Source organism: Lepisma saccharinum, chromosome 3 (assembly GCF_977018435.1).
Source record: "Lepisma saccharinum chromosome 3, izLepSacc3.1, whole genome shotgun sequence".
In the NCBI taxonomy this organism is placed as follows: Eukaryota; Metazoa; Arthropoda; class Insecta; order Zygentoma; family Lepismatidae; genus Lepisma; species Lepisma saccharinum.
The window spans coordinates 116,098,721-116,122,379 of NC_139231.1; the positions used below are offsets into that span (position 1 = coordinate 116,098,721).

General features: G+C 42.2%; 1 protein-coding gene across 1 annotated transcript; it reads right to left on the reverse strand.

The window, feature by feature from the left end:
• Nucleotides 1-752: 752 nt before the first annotated feature.
• Nucleotides 753-6,086, reverse strand: LOC145985650 (uncharacterized). Its single transcript, XM_083119719.1, has 2 exons — nucleotides 5,006-6,086; nucleotides 753-4,417 (listed from the first exon to the last, which is right to left on the reverse strand). Exons 1-2 carry the CDS (start codon nucleotides 6,084-6,086, stop codon nucleotides 753-755), a joined length of 4,746 nt encoding a protein of 1,581 aa, XP_082975845.1.
• Between the last annotated feature and the right edge of the window lie 17,573 nt (nucleotides 6,087-23,659).

Consider the following 23,659-nt stretch of genomic DNA (forward strand, 5'->3'; position numbering starts at 1 on the left):
GTTTTTGAAGTGAGATACGAATTACCGTGCACTGTAACACCGGGGAGGCGAGGGTGGGCACTAGCCCACCCAAAATCAAACTTAGCCCAACGACATGAGAAATTTTCAAAATCATTTAAATCGGAATCACGCACACACACACAGAGGGTTAGAGACAGAATAAAAGAGACTGAGAAATACAAAAACAAAGATATAAAAATAAAAAGGGCATAGTAGACAAAGAAAGATAAATGTAGAGAACGGAGAAAGGAACACAAAGAATAAGTTAAGAAAGAGGGAGAGAGACAGATGATACGAGATAAGGCTCGTTCTCTGAGTGTTTCGGGGCAACTTGTAGCCCACACTGCACTGCAAGACACAAAGTCACAGCAATATACAAAGGCAATTACACTAAGGCACAGGCGAAAATTCACAACCGATTCGGTCGCACGGCAGCTGCTGAATGAACGCGACAACGTCTCGACGCTACTGTCAACTCAACCTCCCTTACACAGCGAGCGCGGCTCAGCTCGACTTGCCTGCGAGACTTACTATAGCTGTTGGATCGAGAAATAAAAGACTCGCTGCTAATATCCTTTGGCTATATTCTCAAGAACATGTACAGAACACAGTAAAAAAACATGACAATCTTCATACTTTTTCTGCGCGGGATGACAGTAATATAACACAGCATAGAACAAGGAAAATACTGCACAGGCTATTGCCCGGAAAACAGAGTAAACAATATTGCCAGGTGCCAACTCACATAATATCTAACATCCTCCCACCTGAGTTGGCATATCAAACAATAATAGTTTCTTAGGTAATTTTATCTCTCTCCCACTACGTGTGGTACAAGGTTTGGTTTCAGTGGGAGGGAGAATGTCTTTCTGATGTTTCTTTTTGGTTTGTGGTTTAGGTAATGAACTCTTCATTGCTTCACCCTCCACTGCAGTCACCTCCAATGGATACAATCTCTGGACAGGACGAAGTAGTTCACCATGGCAAGTTTTCAGACGTACCAATCTTGTCACTTGATCCTTACCTGGAAGAATCTCAGTTACACAACCCAATGGCCAATTATATCTTTTCATATTGTCAAAACCAATCAACACAATATCTCCTACCCTGACAGACCCACATGCTCTGTTTATGGCCTTTTGCGTTAACTGTCCAAGATACTCATTCCTGAAACGATGCCTGATATCTTGTCTCAACTTCTGACAGTAACGGAGACAATTGTTGAGCATTGAAGAATCCACATGGTCACAATCAGGTACACCCGTCTCCCTGATTTCTTGTAAAAACATAGCAGGTGTTAGAGGAACTAATTCTGTCTCACTTTCATACATGTAGGTAAGTGGACGTGAATTAATTATGGCTTCACAGTCACAGAGGATTGTTGTCATTTCTTCGTAGTACAAAACTGATTTTCCGAGTGTTCTTTTCAACAGACCCTTCAGGACACGAACCAATCTTTCCCAAAAACCACCCCACCAGGCTGCACTGGGTGGAATGAACTTCCACTGGATTCGCTGAGCTGTGGAATATTCTTCAACTTTCTTCCAATCGAGTGTCATAAATGCATTCTCAGTTCCTCTGAAATTGGTACCATTATCACTGTAGATTACAGAGGGTCTGCCTCTCCTTGACACGAATCGTCTAAAAGCCTGGATAAAAATCCCAGTTGATAGAGAAGTAACTAACTCTAAGTGAATGGCTCTATATACTGCACATGTAAAAAGGCATATCCATGCCTTTTTGCCATCTTTAAGATAAACAGGTCCTGCAAAGTCCACACCTGTTACTTCAAATACATTAGCATCTCTAACTCGATCAGCTGGCAATGGTGCTGGAAGAGCTTGGATTGGTTTGGCTGCGTGTCTCCTGCAAGTAACACATTTCGACAGCACTGAACGTACAGCTCTTCTACCACGAAGGATCCAGAAGTTCTCTCTTAAAATACTTAGTAATATGTTTACACCTGCATGACATGCTTTCTTGTGCCAATACATTATCAGCAATTTAACGACTGGATGTTGTGCTGGAAGAACTATGGGAAGCCTGAAATTTTCAGTATCTTCTCTGGCAATAATTTTGGTTTTCAAACGAATAATCTTGTCCTTGCCCTCATATGTGCACAAAGAGGAAAGGGATTTGTCATCCTTTGCTCGGAATGCTTCTTGTTGTATTAGTCTTAATACTGCATTTTCTGCTTCCTGAAGTTCGCGAACACCAAGATCTCCAGATCTATGATTCTTTGAATTTCTACTATTATACAAAAATCTTTTGATCCATCCAATGAGTCTAATCACTTGGTTATAGTTAGAGAAATATCTGTAATACCATCTAGACTCAGCATCTTGAGCTTTCATACTAAGCATCGTTGATGAAGGTAGCACGTTCCTTCTTTCTCTGTCAATTTCCTCCTTGTTGATAAGAAACTCCATCGGTGGCCACTCACACGGATCTCCTTTCAACCAATGAGGTCCCTCCCACCATAAGGATCTCAACAACTGCCTTGCATCACAACCTCTTGAAGGAAAATCAGCTGGATTCATTTCACTGGGTACATATTTCCATGCACTGGGATCAGACAGTTTTCTAATTTCTTTAACTCTGTTCCCAACAAATACTCCCCAAACTCCTTCTCGTCGAATCCAAGTCAGCACCGTAGAAGAATCAGTCCAAAAGATAATGGAGTTATCTTTTAAATTCAAATGTTCTCGAATCCTGGTTGCTAGCCTTGCCCCCACCATCGCGGCAAGCAATTCTAGCCGAGGAATTGTACTATTCTTTGGAGCCACTCGTGCCTTTGCCTCAATCAATTGTACGCTAACACCTCTCCTTGTGTCTACCCTCATGAAAACTGCTGATGCATATGCCACTTTGCTAGCATCACAGAACACGTGAATGCTCATAGAGTTAAGTTCATTGGATTCATAATCCCAGCCCATGAAACTTCTGGGTATCCTTACCTCTTTCAACATCGGCAATTCTCGTACCCAGTTTAAGAACTGTGTTCTTATTTCTTCACTAACTTGCTCATCCCATCCGAGCCCCTCTGCCCAAGTCTGCTGAAGTAACAATTTTGGTAGAAGAGTCACGGGACAAGTAAAACCTATAGGATCAAATATACGGTGTGCTACAGATAATATCACACGTTTCGAAACTGTCTTGGGCTCAACATCTTCAATGTCCAAATTAACTGTAAATGTATCGGCTTGAGGATTCCAACTGAGTCCTAACACTGAAGTAGGGCTAATGTCCTCATTAACCCTTTGAGGGACTGAATACTCCCACCCTCTAAGGTCAAAACCTGCTTCAGCCATAACTGCACGTGATTCTCTTATAAATTTATGGAGATTTTTGTGATTGTCTACACTGGTGGCACAATTGTCCACATAAAAGGAACATCGTAATTTTAAAATAGTATCTTCTGTATAAGCTAAGTCTTCCTTCCCAAAATGACAACTCTGCAATGCTTGATCCAAATGATGTTCAATAACAGCACCCAACAGAAATGGACTGCTCGTAACACCAAACACTACACGAGTATGTCTGAATTCTTGAACCGTTCCAGTATTAATATCATGCCACCAGAGAAATCTCAGGTAGTCTCTATCTTTAGGGTGTACAGCAATTTGTAAAAAAGCTCGTTTAATATCTGCTATAACTCCAATTTTTCCTTTCCGAAAATGTAGTAAAATATCAGCAATAAGAGCAATCAAGTTGGGTCCAGGTTCTAAACATTGGTTCAAAGACTGTTGTCCTTTTACTTTAGCAGAAGCATCAAACACAGGTCTAATTTTTGTCGTGTTACTGCTCTCTTTCACTACATGTCGATGGGGTAAGTAATGGCCAAAATTCTCTGTTTCATCCTCTGGAACCACCTCAATAACTCCCTCGGACAACCATTCTTGTAGCACTCCATCGTAACTCTGCAACAGATGTTCTTGTTTCAACTTCTGTGTAGTTGACCAAAGTCGTTTTTCTGCTAGATCTTTATTGGTGGGGAGAGGCGAACAATCTTCCTTCCATGGTAACTGTACTTCATATCTTCCTTCAGCATTGAATGTCAATGTCTGCAAAAATTGTTCTTTGACAGCCAGTGTGTGTTCTTCCGCAGACTTCTTGGCAATGGGATCCTTGATTCCTATGGTATCCAGTTCCCACAGATCAGCTACGGCTTCACCAACATATAAATTCGATACCAACAAAGCTGTATCTGATTTTCTGTTTTCACCTGGAACTTTACCCATAAGTGTCCATCCCAGCTGAGTTTCCACAGCCACTAAACCACACTTTAATTTCACAACATGGCCAGTCAGTAATTTACCACAAACATCCGCACCAATAAGAATTTCAACTGGACCTTTCATCTTACCAGTATCTGTTAACCTTATTTGACTTTTGTTCAGCTCATTTAACCAAACACCTGGTGTTACATAAGGAATCTCACCACATATTGTATCTTGATCAAGAACATCAAATGTGCACGAATATTCTCTCTCAATGCTACATACCTTAACATTATAAACATTATGATTACAAGGACTAGACATGGTACCACCAAATAGCGAATGTATCAAACTTTGTTTGCCAATGGAGTTATAACCCATATCTGTTACAAGAGATTTGGATATATACGATTTTTGTGAACCTGTGTCAATAAGAATTCTCACATTCCTGCTCCTATTGTAGTTACCTTTCAAATCTACTACCAATGTCTGCATGAATACATGCGGATTTTCAAGTTGGTTTATCAGTGTATTGTTTACCTCAGCATTTGATTCTTTGCCTTCAGAATAATGGTCAGAATCATTATCTTTGTCTGAAATATTAGGACACATCAATACAACATGCTTTTTCTTGCAAACAATACATTTCAAATTGGCCTTGCACTTCTTCGAAAAATGACCAAATTTTAAACATGCAAAACAATGCTTTTTATTTTTTAGAACCTTCTGTCTTTCAGAGAGAGACATTTTCTGGGCTTTAAAGCAATCATATGAACTGTGCTTACCACCACAGAACACACAACTTTTCTCCCTACCACCACTGACACTCAACAAATCTGTCGCACTGGGGATAATAGGCTGACGCGGTGGAGAACACCTTTTCTTCCGAACTTTCACTGCTGCACCATCCAATTCAAACCCAGCTGCTGCAAGGTTGATTCGTTCTTCTCCTTCCACTTCAGATCGCAGGAATGACATCAAGGACTGCAGTCTTCCGGTCGGTGTTGTCTCATTATTTTCCTCAGCAGCAGACAATGTTCTTCTCTGCCACACACGCATCAAATCCTCTGGGAGACTGGACTCCACCAATGGAAACAGCATTGCTGCATATTTGTCGCTGGTAACACCCATCGATTCTAATGCTCGAAGTTGGGACTCCAGTGTGTCATACAAAGTGCTCAAACAAATTTTTTCTTGACGGTTCAACACCTTTTGTAACACCAATTTTAGCAGTTCACGCACGTACACTTCCACGAGCATATCATCGCGACCAAAACGTGATTTCATGGACTGCACAACTTTCGGGTAATTTTCTTTTGTTGGTGGAAAACTGTTCACAAGCTGGCGTGCACGAGAACCTTCAATTGTCGCTTGTATCAAATACTGAAACTTGTCCTCTGCAGGAATTGTATCATCTTCATCGATCTTCTTGAACTGTCCCCAAAAATGTAACCACTCTTTCAAGTCCCCTCCAAACTTCTTCAGTTCGATTTTAGGTAACTTGAATCTTCGATTCTTTACTTCCGAAAACGACTCGCCTTGACAGCAGTTTCCTTCCGACAACTTCAAAAAGTTCGACACTTCAATACGTCGCTTGTTGAACGAACACTGATAATCATCCGACACTGACTGTTCTTTCCCTAACTCATTTTCACTAGCACCAGATTCCAACATCAAATCAAAAACAGTTATGTCAGCAGCATGCAGATCACTTGCCTTATTTTCAAGCAACTGGATATTTGCTTGAATAACATTCCTGTCCGGAGTTTGCATCGCTAACTCATTTGCAATCTTCTCCGAAACACGTGTAAAAGCTGACCTAGCCACTGCACGGCTTTTCTTGAGACGATCAATGTCCGTTGACATTTTTCCGATATTTGCACTTACTTCTTCTCCGGTCCAACACAGAAAGAAAAGACAGGTCCTGTCACGGTCGCCAATAAATGTTGGATCGAGAAATAAAAGACTCGCTGCTAATATCCTTTGGCTATATTCTCAAGAACATGTACAGAACACAGTAAAAAAACATGACAATCTTCATACTTTTTCTGCGCGGGATGACAGTAATATAACACAGCATAGAACAAGGAAAATACTGCACAGGCTATTGCCCGGAAAACAGAGTAAACAATATTGCCAGGTGCCAACTCACATAATATCTAACAATAGCCGTTACGCGCCTTTATTCATACATGAGGGTTGACCTTAGCTTTGTAGATGGAGTTCATCTGCGTGTGTGTGTGTGTGTGTGTGTGTGTGTGTATATATATATATATATATATATATATATATATATTGAATTGATTTGTTGTTTTAAGTTCACTTTATGCACAGTAAGGCTACTCAGGACTGGACCTACAGTTTAAAGTGGGATCCGAACCACTGTGCCAAGCGCCTCCACCGGGTATCCAACCCGGGACTCCTTGATTACAAGGCAACAACGCTACCACTGCACCATCGGGGAGGCATTATATATATATATATATATATATATATATATATATATATATATATATATATATATATATATAGCAAAAGAAGCTTTCAATAGAAGAAAAAAAGTAGGGGCAAATAGAGAGTTCTGAATATTCTTTTGGGGCTCGGTGGGGCAGAGCACAGTTTGGTTGCACATATTCGCTTTCCTGGCACACAAGTACGACAGTGTCTTTGAAAATGTAGTAGTACAGGTGTCCGGGTACTGAATCTTCATTTGGGGCTCGTGGGGCTCGATCGCCTTAATGGATTTCTCTCGTAAGGCGCAGTGTTGCCAACTCTTACCCAAAAAATCACCAAGGTTATAACACTCGTCGTAGCTTTTTATGATGTATATTTTGAGGGCAGAGTTGGCAACACTGTGGGTTTACTGTAGTTTTTTATGAGGGGGGGGTTTATTGCCCTCTGTTTACATCTGGCAACACTACCGTAGATTTTTTGACAGTGTTGTTAACCTACTGGGTTTTTTACTGTAAGGTGACAAACTGTTTGTCAAATGGCTGGGACTTCCGGAAAAGAGTTGGATCGACGCGAACGAAGTGATCTTGTGAGTACGTGGAACGTGGTGAAGCGTCTACCGGATCTGGAAAGTCAAACGAGAAAAAAAAAGAACGGCGAGTTGCTTCCCGACAGCATCCGCTGTCTGATCGTAGGTCCTTCGGGATGTGGGAAAACGACACTGCTCGTGGACAATTTTCTCCTCGCACCGAATTGGTTAGATTGGAAGAACAGGCACCTGTACGTGTTCTCGAAAAGTTTGGAACAATCCAAATACCAGCAACTGATGAAACTGTACGATGGTCTGGACATTGCAACGTTCGCTTCGGAAATAAAACCACTCGACGATTGTCGTGAAAATTCAGTCGTTGTGTTCGACGACGCCATCCTGGAAAATCAAAATGAAATTCGCAACTTTTTCACGCAAGGTCGTCACAAAGGAATGGATTGTTTCTACCTAGCTCAAACGTTTTCCAAAATTCCAAAACAGTTAGTACGCGACAACGCTAATTTCATATGTTTGTTTCGTCAAGATCACACCAACTTCAAGCACGCGTACGATGACTACGTAGGCGGAGACATGAACTACAATCAATTTTCGGAACGCTGCTGCTCTACTTGCTGGAACGGTGACGATTTCGGATTCGCTACGATCGACATGACGAGGAAACCCAACGACGGAAAATACAGAAACAAAATCAACGACTTTCTAAACGTTGCAACGTTGTGAGAAACGACGTATATAAATAACGTCATGACGAAACGAAAAATCGAAGACGAAAATCTCAAGCTTCGCGATTACCTCGCGAAACGCTTCAAAGGTTGGAAATCCGAGAATCGCGGATTCTACGAAGAGAAGAAACGTCAGGATCAACCCGTGATGGATGCCATCAGCAGTCTAGGTAAAGAAATTAAAAGTGTCACGGAACAAAATAAAAATTTGATTAATGAACTCGTACCGCTCGCAGCTAAAAGTTACGCCGTACCCACGCCTATTTCAAGCATTCCTTCGACGCCGTTCGAACTGAAGGATGCACCGGCACGACGTCGTGCCATTGGTAGCACGTCGTCTTCGGATAAAATCGAGTTGGGACCTTTGGCACGAGACTACCTGAGCACGGGGAAATTCGACAAGGATGAAGTGTTCGGATTGTATCCTAGCATGGAAACCAGCGAAGGCGGCGGTGTGGTGTGGAAGATTGGGAAATCGAAGGTGACCTTCGAAGGCAACGACATTAAAGTCAATTTAGGCGACAAGGATAGTTGGAACAGGTATCCGGGTACGGTGGGACTGTGGGAACTCGTTGCCAAAAAGCAGCCGAAAGATTACACCGACGAAGATTACCAGAGTTACAAGGAAATTCTGATCATGACGGATGCCTTGTACCAGAACAACGACGCCTCGCAGAATAGGGTGAAATCGAGCAGCGGCGAGAAGTACAGGAATCTCATCAAACCGATTTGGAACCAGGTCAAAACAGGCAGCGGCGTCAAACGCTACAACACGTTACCCAAAGAATTCGTTTGGGTGGACGACGTTAGGAAACTCGTGGACCGATTGTTGGTGATAGCCGGCGAAGAGAATGCAGGCAACCGTAATTTCTACAACGAGAAGGTTGGCATCGTGGACATGATCAGCACGAAACTTTCCAACTTCATCGTGAACGACGACAAGGGCATAGGTTACCTGATCAAAATCATCAACACGCTGCCTCCAAAATTTTGGAACGTGGCCGAAGGAAAAGGACTCGTGAACGACATCATCAACAAGTTACCTTTCGAGATGCATCTACCTGGCTACCAGTACTGCGGACCGGGTACCAAACTCGAGAAAAGATTGGAGAGAGGAGACAAGGGTGTGAATCCGTTGGACGCCGCATGCAAAGATCACGACATCGCCTACAACACCACGCAGACGGATCTGGACGCACGTCACGAAGCAGACAAAAAATTGGAACATGCAGCTTTCGAAAGGTTCGTGAGCAGAGACGCATCACTGGGTGAACGGGTCGCCGCACTGGGTACCACCATCGCCATGAACACGAAACAAAAATTGGGGTGGGGTATATAAATAACATACCGTAAAAAAACTACACAAGAAAAAATCTCAGAATATATATATAAATAACATACCGTGAAAATAACACATAGAGCATCAACATGAAGCCCAAGGGTGTCGTGTACCAGATACCATACTCCAATCTTAAAAATCTAGGTGCCCTCGATGGGTTACTCACCAAGAAACAACGCGAGAAGAAACGTTCTTGCTTGTCGAAAGGACACGGAATGAAATTGCTGCTCAGCACACCTCAATTGAAAAGATTGCAGCGTTCGCGGAAACAGCAAAAGATCGGAGGTTTCATATTCAGCATCCCGGCCATCCTAGCAGCATTGGGGGCCGTTGGAAGTTTGGCCGGCGGAAGTGCCGCCATCGCGAAAACCGTCATCGACTCGAAGAAGAACAAGGCCGAGTTGGAAGAACAGAAACGTCACAACCTGGCCATGGAGAAGAAAGGAGGAAAGGGCGTGATGAGAAAGTTTAAAAAAAAGAAACAGAAGCACTCACCAACCGAGACATTGAATCTCTGATCGAACCGTTACAAATCAAACACTTCAGAGGAGTTTTCATGTCCGACTCGTTACCTTCAAGCGTTAAAAGAAGAGAATGCGGAGTAGTCAACTTGGACGGTCAAGAAAATCCAGGCACGCATTGGATATGTTACCACAAAAACGACAATGATAAAGCATTCGTTTTCGATTCTTTCGGAGGTGTTCCACCTACAAATTTAATTCATTATCTGAAAACGAACAAAACCTCTATATACTACAACGACGAACGCATTCAAAATTTCGGAGACGTGAACTGCGGTCATCTCTGCCTCTCCGTGCTCGCGTTTCTCTCTAAAATAAATAACCCTACGATCGAGGATTTCCAGAAAGCATTGTGGAACCTCAAACAGCATCACTAGGATGGGCGTGTTCCATCTCACGAGCGAATCTTCAATCTTGAAACTCACGCTGCACGACGACATCGTCTATCCTAAATCCGTGGCTCTGCGTGCATTCTACAGCATGTACCTCATACCTAATGTTACGCAGCACAACAACAAAATTAGCGTCGGAAGCGAACACATCGTCGTCACGCCAGGACAATACAATCTTTCCACTTTGCAAGCTCAATTACCCAAAGGCACATACCTTTCTCAAAATTCGGTCACGCACAGAGTGGAAATCCTATCCGCGACGGAGACCGTGGACCTGGGCACCATGGGAGAACTTTTAGGTTTCGAGAACGACACCAAACTCGAAGCTGGCATCAAGCACGTAGCAACCAACATTCCTAAATTCTTGGCCATAGAGACTCTGAACGTACACTGTAACGTGGCCGAAGGCATGATCACGAAATCTTCGGACGGATTGTTAGGAAGTCACAAGCAGACGGGAATCATAGCCACTTTCAAACCAAGTTCCGAGTTCATGGAACCGATCATCTACACGCCCTCTTCGCCGATCTATTTTCCAGTATGTCGCAACCGCATAGACGACATAGAGTTGGTGGTGACGAACGAGAAAGGAGAGGTGGTAGATTTCGCAGGTGCCACTACGACGGCCATCGTGGAGATCAACGTATAATAAATAACCATACATGTAAAATGGAGCAAATCGAAAGTTACGAATTGCAATCTTTCCCTCCCAACCGTCGCACGTTCGCCATTCTGAACGAAGCGAACAGGGAGATCGAATACGACGTGGACGTAGGCGACGGGTTTATTCATCCTCACAGAGCGGACCTCTACCTTCAATTCGACGTGGTGAAGAAAGAAAGCGGAGACGCGTTTCCCGCAGCAGCAAACTTGATACTCGTGGACAACTTCGTGCCTCACCTGTTCTCGCAGGTGGAGGTGAGGAAACACAACACCGTCATCGACAGAATAGATTATCCAGGCATCACGTCGACGGCAGTGGGAACGTTGAAATTATCCAAAACGGACGCAGCGTACTACCAGGCCGGGGGATTCGAAGCTCGAACCAAAATATCGACGAAAAGTCACACGGTGCTCTTTCCCATGCGTCTGCTGCCTGGTTTCTTCTCGGACTACAAGGAGATCATGTGGAAGGGAGGACTGAGGATCACGTTTCGAAGAGCGGCCAACGATAACAACGCACTGATGCGATACGCTACTTTGGGTCCGGACGGCACCACGCCGATAGCCAACACTTTACCCGAAGCGGCGAAATGCGTCATCCGGAGCATGGAATTGAGAATGCCGGTGGTGGAATACGAAACGAACTACGCCCTCAAGTACAAAGCGGAGATCTTGAAAAGTCCGCAGGTGCCGATTCACTTTCACGGTTACCAGTGCGTGCAGAAGATGGCGTCGGGAAGTCACATGGAATTCGACGTGACGACGCAGTTCAACAACATACAGTTCGACATGCCAGATTTTGTCGTAGTGCTTTTTCAGACCGGACGCGATAACGATCAGGAAAAAGATTCCAGCAAGTTCGACGACTGCAAGATCAAGAACGTTTATCTGAAGAACGGTAGGAACGAAGTGTTCCCGCGCGAGAATTACAACCTCGACATGACCAAAGACGATTACCTCAAACTTTACGAAGCTTACACGGCTTACAAACGCGTGACCGAGGGAAGCGTGGACGTGTACTACGCGCCCAGCGAATTCAAAGCACGGACACCCATGACCGTCATCAACACATCTAAGAGGAAGCAAGTGGTGGTCAACGATCGTACCAACATCAAGATTGTATGCGAGTTCCACGATGCCTTGCCTGCAGATACTCTGTGCAGTGTCATTCTTATTGCAGAGAAAACATTTGTGTATGACGTCAAGAATGAAAGAGTGACTGAACAGTTTTAAATAAATAAAAAAAAAATAGCACACAATAAGAAATGTGGAATTTTATATATATAAGTACAAATTGCAATTAGCAGTTTCCAGAAGTTTAATTTTGCTGTGCCATGCATGCATGTAATCGAGGAAGTGGAAGTAAATTAAAATTGTTTTTTTTTTCGCATTGCCTATTACTTTTTGTTACACTCTGGGCAGGTCTTACTAGTTTGGAGGCGATAGTGGCCCCACGGAAGTGTATGGACCCCACATTCAAGAATACACCTCTTGTCGTCGTGTGCATCCAGAGCAACTTTCCTGACAATATTAGTTGTAAGCACATGATCGACGCTTTGGATACGATGCTCTTTTTGTAGAATGGGCGATTTTGTTCTGAGGCACTCGAGGTAATCCTCAAACTTGAGGTGCTCCCGAACCACTTGCCTGCTTACACCCTTTGCCTTTTTTGTTACAGAACCCTCAGCCCGGATCGCATAGGCTTTGGCACTAAGTCCAGCAAACTCCACAATCACATCCCCGTCTTTCTCGTCCTTGAGTTTGCCGGGTATTTTTTTGTTCCGGGGCAGAATTCCATACCGGTTTAGCTGGGGATAGCCCGATGTGTCGAAGAGCTTGACAAGAGCTGGAACTTTGGCTATATCACCATACGCATCGGCCGTGCGAACATGGTACACCAAGCTGTCTGTGTCTGTGTAGAGGAGCGAGATATTGTGGTTGTAGTGTGCACGTAGTATGCCGTAATATGTCTCGAACATGCACAACTTGCTCAGATCCAAAACTGCAGCTCCCACATAGATGGGCTTGTTGAGTAGCACCTTGCCCCGGTTCATGTGAATCAGAGACATCTGTTCGTTGTAAATTGTTCGAGACCTGAACAGCGGGCTTGCAACAAGTCGACGACACTGTGTTTTCTTCGTCACCAACCTCACATCAACGCGATTTCGCACATTCTCCATGGTCTTCCCAAATACCGCATTGTTCATTAATTTGAAAAAATCGCGATCAAGTTCCGAAGTGGCAGCAGTGCGATGGTTGGTGTTCAGTTCGATGTACGGCTTCAACCATGGAGACTGCCTGAACAAGAGCACGTGGTAAACTGCTTTGACCGAGACCCCTTGCTGCATTAACCACTGGAGGTTCCGGTAGTGTAGCACATAACGCTTTTTGGGCTCCAAGTCCATGACGAGCTTCGGTTGATCCGAGCCAGGTGGGCACTTCAATTCCGGAGCAGGCGAGAGGTCACAGAATGTATCCTGCAGCTTCTCGGGGAAGTCAAGGTCCACCTCGGCAAAAAACCCAAACTCGTCGCACTCTTTTTCGATGTCGTGGTATAAAGGATCAACCCACTTAAACTGTCCTGTTGGGAGTGGCTGCATCATGGAGTGCCCGTAAAGATTATTCACGTCAGTGTACATGATGTAGCTTGATGGTTGGGAGGGGTCGTAACCAGTGGCCATGTGGTGATTGTTGGCGTGTGCGAAGCGTTGCGACACTTGGACCATGCCGCCCCGGATAGCTTTCTCGATGAAAAGCATCATATCATTATCGGAGATAAGTGAAAGTTTAACTTTAGTCAGCAGGAGCATGGCCGACCATGCCAGTCCAGGAAGGCTGTAAAAATATACAGGGTCCAGGTTGTAAATGTTTATCGCAGTCGCCCGAAACGCCTGGAACACATCGGCAAGAAGCGTCACATCAAGCTTCAGGTATGCATCGTGGTAATCACCGAAAGTTCGGCAACCCAACTTGACCCACATAGACTGAGCATGCTTGTACTCCTCGTCGGTAATACCTGAACCTCTCAGCTGGCTGTAGAACTTATCCTGGGGAGGCAGCAACTCTTCTTCGAACTTGGAAGGGTCTGTGACGTATTCGTAGGGGTAGACCCCTTTACGCCTGATGAGTGCGACATCTAAGTTCGGGAAACTTGATGTAGTAATGGCTAGTTGGTCGTCTCTGAGCTTCCCAGCAAGAGCATCGAGGCTTGCCTGGAGGAACCTCAGAGAGTCGAGGAACCGAAGCTCGATGCTGTTGCTTGAGTTGGGGATCGGCACCCACTTGCTGATGCTAATATAACGCTCCTCGTTCTGTGCCAGGACATTGATTCTCGCATTGTCGTACCCTAGATGTGTAACCAAGTGATGGAAATCATATCCCGAGCCATTGTGAAAAAAGACCGGTATGAAGCGCGGGTCCCTGGCTCTCAAGTTACATCTGTTGCACCACGGGCCAATGTAGCTTCCGCTCCCATAATGGTCATGGTGGTGGACCTTTTTGTTATCGTCAGTGAAGACCGAGTTGCAAACAGGACAATTTAGAGCCATTTCGTGCTGATGCTTGTCTTCCGGAGACAGAGGCAGCATGGGCTTGGGGGCCAACAGCACCTTCCCTATCTTGATGGCTTCCTGTTGCATTCTCTCCAGGAAGTGTTTGACCGGGTCGGGACCGCGATACACATAGGGCTCGGAGGCAATATGTTGGTCTCGCCACACCACAACATAGGAGTAACTCGAGGCCTCGTGGATTTGGAAAGGAATGGTAGAGGATGTTTCGGGGTTGGGCTCGCAGTTAGACAGAGGTTGAAGAAAGGCCTCGAAGTCTGCTACAATATAGGCAGGATGCTTCACCATAGCACTGTGCATGCGAAAGCACTCTACTGTACCAGGTTCGGGCAGGATAGTTCGTGCAGGCTCGTTGGTACCACAGTAGAACATGTGGCGAGCTAGCTTCTCAGCAGCAATGTTGGGACCTCGAGAGTGTTTGAATTTATAATGGTTTTGGTTGTCGAAAGTGGACAGGCACCTGCGACACACCACGATGTGACCATTATGTCTATTTTTCTGATTTGAAACAAGTCTGGAAAGAGAGCGAATAAGGGTGTAATGGTGATGGGTTTCGTCCTTGATGAGCAGGAGGTTGATTTCTCGTACCTCGTTGTTGTTGCCCACGTTGCTCACCCGGATGGGGTGGACCTCATTTTTGTTCTCGGTGAGACCGTAAACATTGATGGCTAATTGCAGGCCCAACAAGTCACGAGCACCAACCTCAAACTTGCGAATATGCGAGACTTCTACAGGGTAGGCAATCCCGGCCATTGCATCCTCCAGTTCCGACTCATACTGCGTGTAGTGGTTAACACGGCGTGGACTGTTTTTCCAGTGAACAGGGTGCAATGCTGCCAGCACCGACCAGAGGAAGCATTTGGTGTCTTTGTTCTGAATATTGAGAACAGCTTTCCTTGCTTCAACCTCGGGTGGCAGGGCAATATAGCTAGACCCTGCCAGTGGCAGGGACTTGCTAAGTTTCAGACAAAGTTCGTGGGGGTCGCCACACAGCGAACCGCCCGAGCCTTTAGCCTGATGCTCCTCATGCTTTGCCACAAACTCCTCGACAAACTTGTCGTAGATGCTGTCGAGGTCAGTGACATCTGCCTGATGCAGTGTTTTTGCTTTTGTGGCATGGAAGAATTTATATATTTCATCAGACGGTTTCTTATACTTGCAGCATAGCACAGCATAGAATTTAGTGGAGTATGTAGCCAATGCATCGTTGAGGATGGATATTATCTTAGCTCGCTCGCTCTCCAGAAAACTACGCACATCGCAGAAGCTGTCTGATGTTATGTTAAAGTCTTCTAATAAATGCTCAAACGCAATTCGGTCTGCTTTCTTCGCCAGCTTGACGCGTTTGGCAGGCGGCGATGCATCGAGGGAGGTTACTTCTACCTTTCGCTTGGAAGGTTGCGGTAGAGATGTTCCAGTGCTCTTGCAAGTAAGCTGGTGTCGCTTGAAGTTATCAATAGTAAAATTTATTCCACACTTAGAGCACAGTTTGGTCGCACATATTCGCTTTCCCGGCACACAAGTACGACAGTGTCTTTGAAAATGTTTACTTGACACAGCAATTTGGCACGTAGGGCAATTTTTTACAGAACGCATAATGCAGAGATTTTTTGGGGGTATGTTATTTAATACCTAATGCTGTGCAATGCAAAATATAATTGTTCACTTTTTTTTTTAACTATTTTCTATGACCTTACTTGGTTTTTTTTTCGCCAAATTATATGCTTCTAGTCTCCTATACAATACAATATACGTACAATATTGTCAACAGTATCATATTTGAGCAGGCCGCTTGTCACCTAAACACTACAGCTCACAGGTTGGCAAAATCTGACATGAAAGTAGATAATACGCTTATGCCTTATTTATATGTAATTTTCACGGGCGTACAATATTGTTAAGAGCGTTAGTTTTTGTAGAGCTCTCTTTTTCCATCTTTCCTCTATACAGTGAAGCTGTAGAAGACACAATTAGCTAACCTAGCATACAACATACCTTCCTAATTAATATGGATATTGTCACACATTCCTCTTATTTTATACTGTTGTAAATAGAAAAAATTATGTACGGTAAATGTTTTGTACATTATAGGGAAAAAATGCAAAATATCCCCCAACTTTAATTCGATCCACCTCTGAATCGAATTTTTACATATTTCCACGCCGGCACATATGTTGTTCTATTTTGCTTCTTTTACTTGCCTTGCTTAATTAACTCTCGCTAATTAGCATTTTTTTGGAAGAAGTCAACTAGAACAACATATGGCGGTATGAGAAATATGCAAATCAAAGAACATTTTAGCAATATAGGGGCCTTAGCAATTAGCTTTCTCGACTAAGAGTACTCCTTCAAACATCTTCTGCTGATCGTATTACTAAACGAGGACGTTTAAAATGTTTGGGTGTTGAAAAAGTTTGACCCTACTTTTTATTTCTATTGTTTGCTAATAGATGGCGCTAATAGTACCCCCTCCCCTCCCCTCTCCCCTCTTCTCCTCTGCTGTATGACAAATAGCACAAACATAAAAATCAAGATTTTGGAGAGCAAAACATAAAATTTGCATGCATCTGATGTCGAACCAGGAACTTTTATCTTTCGGGGCGTCAACATTATTTTTTACTCAGCCGTCATATAACATGAACACACGCAAATATTCACATGTGCTTTTTATTATTTTGTGTTCGGTAAGTACAAGTATATTCTTACATAAATTATTGTTTAATTTAATAAATTGTAAACTCAAAACCTGCTAAACTAACACTCCTTCTGTATTTCATTAAACTATTGAAAGCGAATGTTGCGTGCATACGGAAATAACACAGAAAAAAAAAGCGGATGGAAGCAATTTAAAATCAGTGGAGCAAGGTTAGTATTACGAGAGCGTAAAAACATGTGCTTTCATTCAACTTCGAAAAATAAGAATAAATGTGTGCATACAGAACACATATGCTTTCTTTTCACAGTTGTAAAATCATATAAATTGTACATGAGGTAAGTTACGGGAAGGCTCTCTCTTTTATGTCTGTGTATATGTTGTACAATTAGGTACAAGTTGTTGTACAATTAGGTACAAATTGTTGTACAATTATTTCCCCCAGTTGCCCAGTTGGAGTTGGGGGCACAACACTGGTACTATTTGTAATCACAGTGCTTACTCATGTATTTTGTTTAATATTTTATTTCAAATTCACTGTCAGAAACTAGTGTTGCCAGTTCCTGGATGTAGGTTTACCTACTCTGTTGGTTGTCACTGTCAAGCTTCCAGTATTCGTACAGCATAAAAAGCTATAACCCCCCTCTCAAAATATATACATTGTATACGCCAAGATGCTCAATAGCCTAGCAACACATCATGAAAAAACATGCCAAGAGAACCCAGTGGGTTTATAAGTCAGTGCTGCCAACTCATATTTGAGCAGGTCGCTTGTCACCTAAACACTACAGCTCACAGGTTGGTAAAATCTGACATGAAAGCAGATAATACGCTTAACTCTTCCCTCTCTTTCTTTCCTTTCTCTTTTTTTTTGTAAAAAGCTGTAGGTAGGCTGTCGGTTGTTTAACTCTTCCCTCTCCTCTCTCTTTTTTTTGTAAAAAGCCATGGCAAAAGTACCAGTAGGTTGGCAACCTTGCTTTAGGTTAGGTTAGACAAAAAAAAAAGCTGTAGGTGGGGTGTCGGTTGTTTAACTCTTCCATCTCTCTCTCCTCTCTCTTTTTTGTAAAAAGTTATGGCAAAAATACCAGTAGGTTAGCAACCTTGCTTTATGCACTGTAAGGCAAGCCTCAAGCAAGATTGCCAGCTCCTTGCTTTAGGCTAGGTTAGGTTAGGGTGGGTTAGGTTAGGTTAGGTTAGGTTAGGTTTGAGTAGGTTAGGTTAGGTTAGAGTAGGTTAGGTTAGGTTAGGTTAGGTTAGGTTAGAGTAGGTTAGGTTAGGTTAGGTTAGAGTAGGTTAGGTTAGGTTAGGTTAGGTTAGGTTAGGTTAGGTTAGCCAGTGAAAGATCATATAGTAGAATTTTTGTAGAGTGGGTTGGCAACACCGACGAGCATCAAATAATGATTTCAAGCCTCAAATAATAATTTCGAGCCTCAAAAAAAAGGAACATCCAATAAAATTGCCAAATATAAAAAAGGGGCAATAAACCCCCCTCATAAAAGGCTACAGTAAAAACCCACAGTGTCGCCAACACTAGGCCCCCAACAGTATTGCCAGACATAAAAATACATGGACCCCTCAGGTCCTTTTATGAAAATTTACAGTGAAAAAGCTTTCATTTTTCATGATGTCAAGAGCATCTACCTCTAGCGCAGGTTGCTTGTTGCTGACTTATAGATTGATAAGAGCTTATGCAAGAGCACCCTGCTTGGCGAGCTGTAGAAGCCACAATTACCTAACCTATTTTTTTAAAAATATATTTGTAAAATCCATCTAATGTCTGAATTTAAAAAAAATATATATTATATTTGTTAACTGTTTAAGGAAAATTTTTGCAAAATACCCCGACAACGTTTCAGCTACTAGGACCTCATTACCATGAGCCTAATCCTAGTAAGCCACATACACACCTGTTCTTCGTATCGCATATACTAGTAAGTCAGATGACATCATGGGAGAATCACATTTCCCCCAAGAAGCCCACCACAACAAACGTCGCACATGCTAGAAGAAACAGGATCAGGATATTTTATGCTAAATTTACGGCTGCCTGTATGCAGTTATAGGCAAATCATTAAAAGAGCGCTCTAATATACAATGATTTCTCCTACCATGTACCCTAACATACAATTTAACATAACAAGTAAAATTTCGATTCGTCTATATATACCCAACAAAACTCAGAAACTGCCATACGCGAGAGCTAATATTTTGCAACAACTGTAATTACCCAACACTAGCAACAAGAACAAAAAAAAATATATCAATTATTTGTATAATATTAATTAGTAACTTTAGATAATATTAATTATTAGTTTTCAGTTGTAATTAATTTTAAAAAACAATTAATAACATGTTAGGTGATGATAACCAAGTGCAAAAAGCATTGCATTTTTTTTACACACAAACAAAACACCACATAGTTCACAAAACCTCTAACAGATGGCAGATAGTTACATGGTTCTAGTTAGGATGATTTTTGGGTTGTTGGATTGGGGTTGAAGAAGACTATTTGTTGTAGTGACCACAGTATTGTTTTTTGTGTGTGTGTGTGTTTTCTGTTCTCTTACGAGAATTAATATAGGTTGTCATAGAACCCTCCAATTCATGACTTAGGAAAAATCTGTTTGGTGATTCATCACGTACACCTATATGTAAGAAAAAGTATGAATAGTGGTAGTGTTGCCAGATGTAAACAGAGGGCAATAGACCCCCCTCATAAAAGGCTACAGTAAAAACCCACAGTGTCGCCAACACTAGGCCCCCCAACAGTATTGCCAGACATAAAAAAATACATAGGCCCCTCAGGTCCTTTGATAAAAATTTACAGTGAAAAAACCCAGTAGGTTAACAACACTGTCAATCTACGGTAGTGTTGCCAGATGTAAACAGAGGGCAATAAACCCCCCCCCTCATAAAAGGCTATAGTAAAAACCCACAGTGTTGCCAACTCTGCCCTCAAAATATACATCATAAAAGGCTACGACGAGTGTTATAACCTTGGTGATTTTTTTCGGGTAAGGAGTTGGCAACACTGCGCCTTACGAGACAAATCCATTAAGGCGATCGAGCCCCACGAGCCCCAAATGAGATTCAGTACCCGGCCACCTGTACTACTACATTTTCAAAGACACTGTCGTACTTGTGTGCCGGGAAAGTGAATATGTGCAACCAAACTGTGCTCTGCCCCACCGAGCCCCAATTGATGACTTGGTACCCGGCCACTTGTACTACTAAAAAATGTTTTTTGTGGACCCATGGACATAGGTCTAAGGAAGAGATTAGTGAAATGTTTTGTGTGGAGTGTAGCACTATATGGTGCAGAAACCTGGACGTTGAGAAGAAATTAAGAGAAACGACTCGAAGCTTTTGAAATGTGGACATGGCGAAAAATGGAGCGTGTAAAATGGACGGACAAGGTAAGAAACGAAGCCGTACTGAAAAGAGTTGGTGAAAAAAGATCTATACTGGAGACCATCAAGAAGAGGAAAAGAAACTGGTTAGGACACTGTCTAAGAAGAAACTGCCTGCTAAGAGATGCCTTGGAGGGAATGGTTGAAGGAAGAAAAGTCCGTGGAAGAAAGAGATATCAGCTTATGGATGATATTAAATTAACTGGGTCGTATGCTATTACGAAGCGTAAGGCAGAGAACAGGGAAAGCTGGAGATTGCAGTGAAAAACCTGCCAATTAGGCAGAAAACAATGAATGAATGAATGAATATATATATATATATATATATATATATATATATATCTTTACTATATTCTTTCAATAACACATTCAGCTGCCAATTATGATAATCCCAGCCTACCTTTGTCTTCCAATACATTAATGTTCTAATTCCACCTCGGCTAAAACTCAAGATGGCTAAATGGTATACTCTGACCCCTCTCAGGTACGGGCAGTGAATACACTATTGAGACCTTCAGGGAGATGTTGGTGAAGCATGAAATAAATCAACGGCCCTTTTCGTTAAACAATTTGTAACTGCATCATCTGGGAGGTTACTTGGACCTTCCCTTTTACATTCATTCTTGTCCAGAAGATGGTTTATTTCCATACATACAAACGTAGATTACACTCAGTTAAAATTCACAATCCATAAATGTCCTTAATTTAAAAAACAGAATCCCTATTTGTGAATATTAGATTCAATGAACCCAGAATCCTAATTTGCTGCATGTCGTTAGGGAAAAATCCAAATGTATGTGCGGGAAGTTGCTACATGTGTGTGTGTGTGTGTATCGCCAGGAGGAAGCCGTACTAGGGAAGAGAACCCTGTCGTTTTTGCCCCGGAAGACAAAGCTTACGGTCTACCATTCAGTAGCAAACAAAAACTTACGTACGTGCCCCTTCCAACAGTATTGCAACAAAATGTATCATGAATAGATTTCAATACGGGCAAGATTTCATGCGGATATGAGAGTTACGAACCCTACTGGCTACTTGGGTTTTGAAGAAGGCCAAAATAAAATTCGAAGATCTGAAATTCTAACACTTTTCCATAAGAATGAAAACATGTGGGTCAACAGTGACAAATGAATGTCCAATAGGCAGGCGTCATTAATCTCAAAGAATTTCGGCCGATCCTAACCTGTTGTCCCATATGATAAATTTCGAAGCATAAATTTACATGGCGAATGCATCTTTATTCCCAAGTGTTATTAGAGATTTTTTATCGTAGAGCCGACGCTGATGGAATGCGTGCAAACTAAGCTTTGCATCTCAGTTTATACCTTCTTGTCGATGCTCACTTGTCAAAGTATGACGTAGTTCGCACAGCGCAACTTGTGACATTTCCAAAAACTGAATAACCATAAATGTTGATCTGCACAATTCCAATATCAAAGCTTAACTTATTTCAACGTTGCAGCAAAACCAAATAAAATTGTATAAGGGCAAAGATTCATCTCTGTTAATAAAGACGAAACTCGAATCATTGCCCGTTGTAACTTCAACCTTATTCAACACATTGCAGAAAAATGAACAGATTTGAAGAACAAGGACAAGAAAGTTTTGATGTGCCACAAGGAAGGAAGTCATAAAATGCAGAGGACATTCACTGAAAACTGCAGAGAACAATGACTGGCTTATGAACAGTGAAAGTTTTCTATGCTTCAATGGGCTTTTAGTTATTACTACAATCTTCTCAATGTTGTTAATGAGATCTATGTCAATACAAATCATAAACATTTTCTGTCGTGTTTACACTTACTGTTCACAATATAGACAATATTAGCGGATCATAATCCCAGTATTAATCTTCCTATCACTCTATTAGTATATCAAAATTATGAAACATAGAAGATTCACAAATACAAAATTATAATAATCAAATAGTATAAAACATTTATGAAAAATTAACGGCACATGCATATGAGCCGTGAGGATCATATCACAGAAACAGAGGAGAATGACAGAAAGGGATAGTTTAGACAGAGTAAGAACAAGGAAAAAGAAGAACACAGATCAAGAAAAGGGAAAAAAGGAGAAAAATAAATAGGAAAAAGACAGAAGGAAGAGAAACAGGTAGGCAGGAGGTAAAGAGATAAAGAGAGAAGGAATAAAGAATGAGAAAAGAGAAGGAATGAGATGGATCTTAATTTATAAACAGTGAAGTGCCGTAGACTATAAGTTTACGTCTACATGCGTTGTCTACACGTAATCTACGTATAGATTACATAGGGTTGTAGTTTACGTAGACTAGGTAGACAATCTAAAGTGCATTAAAATTAATTTAAGGCTTTCATGAAAGGAAAGTGACATTTTCAACTATATTGGTTCCTAACGAAATGAAAAGACCCCTATTTACAACAAAATTTCTCTTCTCTTCTATTACCAACTATGGAAGAAGATAAATAGTATGCAAGAAACAACAACAGATGGCAGTCGTGAGGCAAGAGTGGTCTTTTTCCCATAAAACACTAGAATATTTCCTATATTAGGTTTCTTCCTAGGTGAGAAATTGTTCAAATTTGGAAGAAATAGTATGAAAAGTTCTCCTCACACATCAGCAACTGATACGCAGTATAATTGTTTTTTTATTCCATGGCGCCCTTTGCTAAGTTATCACCTTTCGCCATGTTGTTTACATAGATTACGTAATCTACGTGTATAAAATCGTCTACGTGTAGAATATAAACTATCGTTGTTTACGCGTAGACGCACATCACTGGTTATAAATGCAACCATGTACATGAGGATGGCATGACTATGGTCATCCATAGGGAGGGGAGGCTACAATTGTACGAGGAGGTATCAAAAAGTTTTGCCTGTTAAGGTATAATTTGTTTAATTATGGAAAGATTGAAACAATGAACATACATATATATAGTTTGGAAAAATTCCACAGAACACTCCCTGTCCCACTGTTCAGAGCTGTTTTTAACCTCCTGTAGGTCATCGAATCTCATGCCACGAAGCACAGACTTAGTTCAGACTTTATGATATCCAAAACTCACAATCATTGCATGTGCTGACCCATAGGACATGTGCACTGCATCAGAAATTTCCTGGATGGTGATGCGTCTATCCTCTCGAATGAGCTCATCATCCCTGTGGCGGTTGTCGTCGGTCAACGACG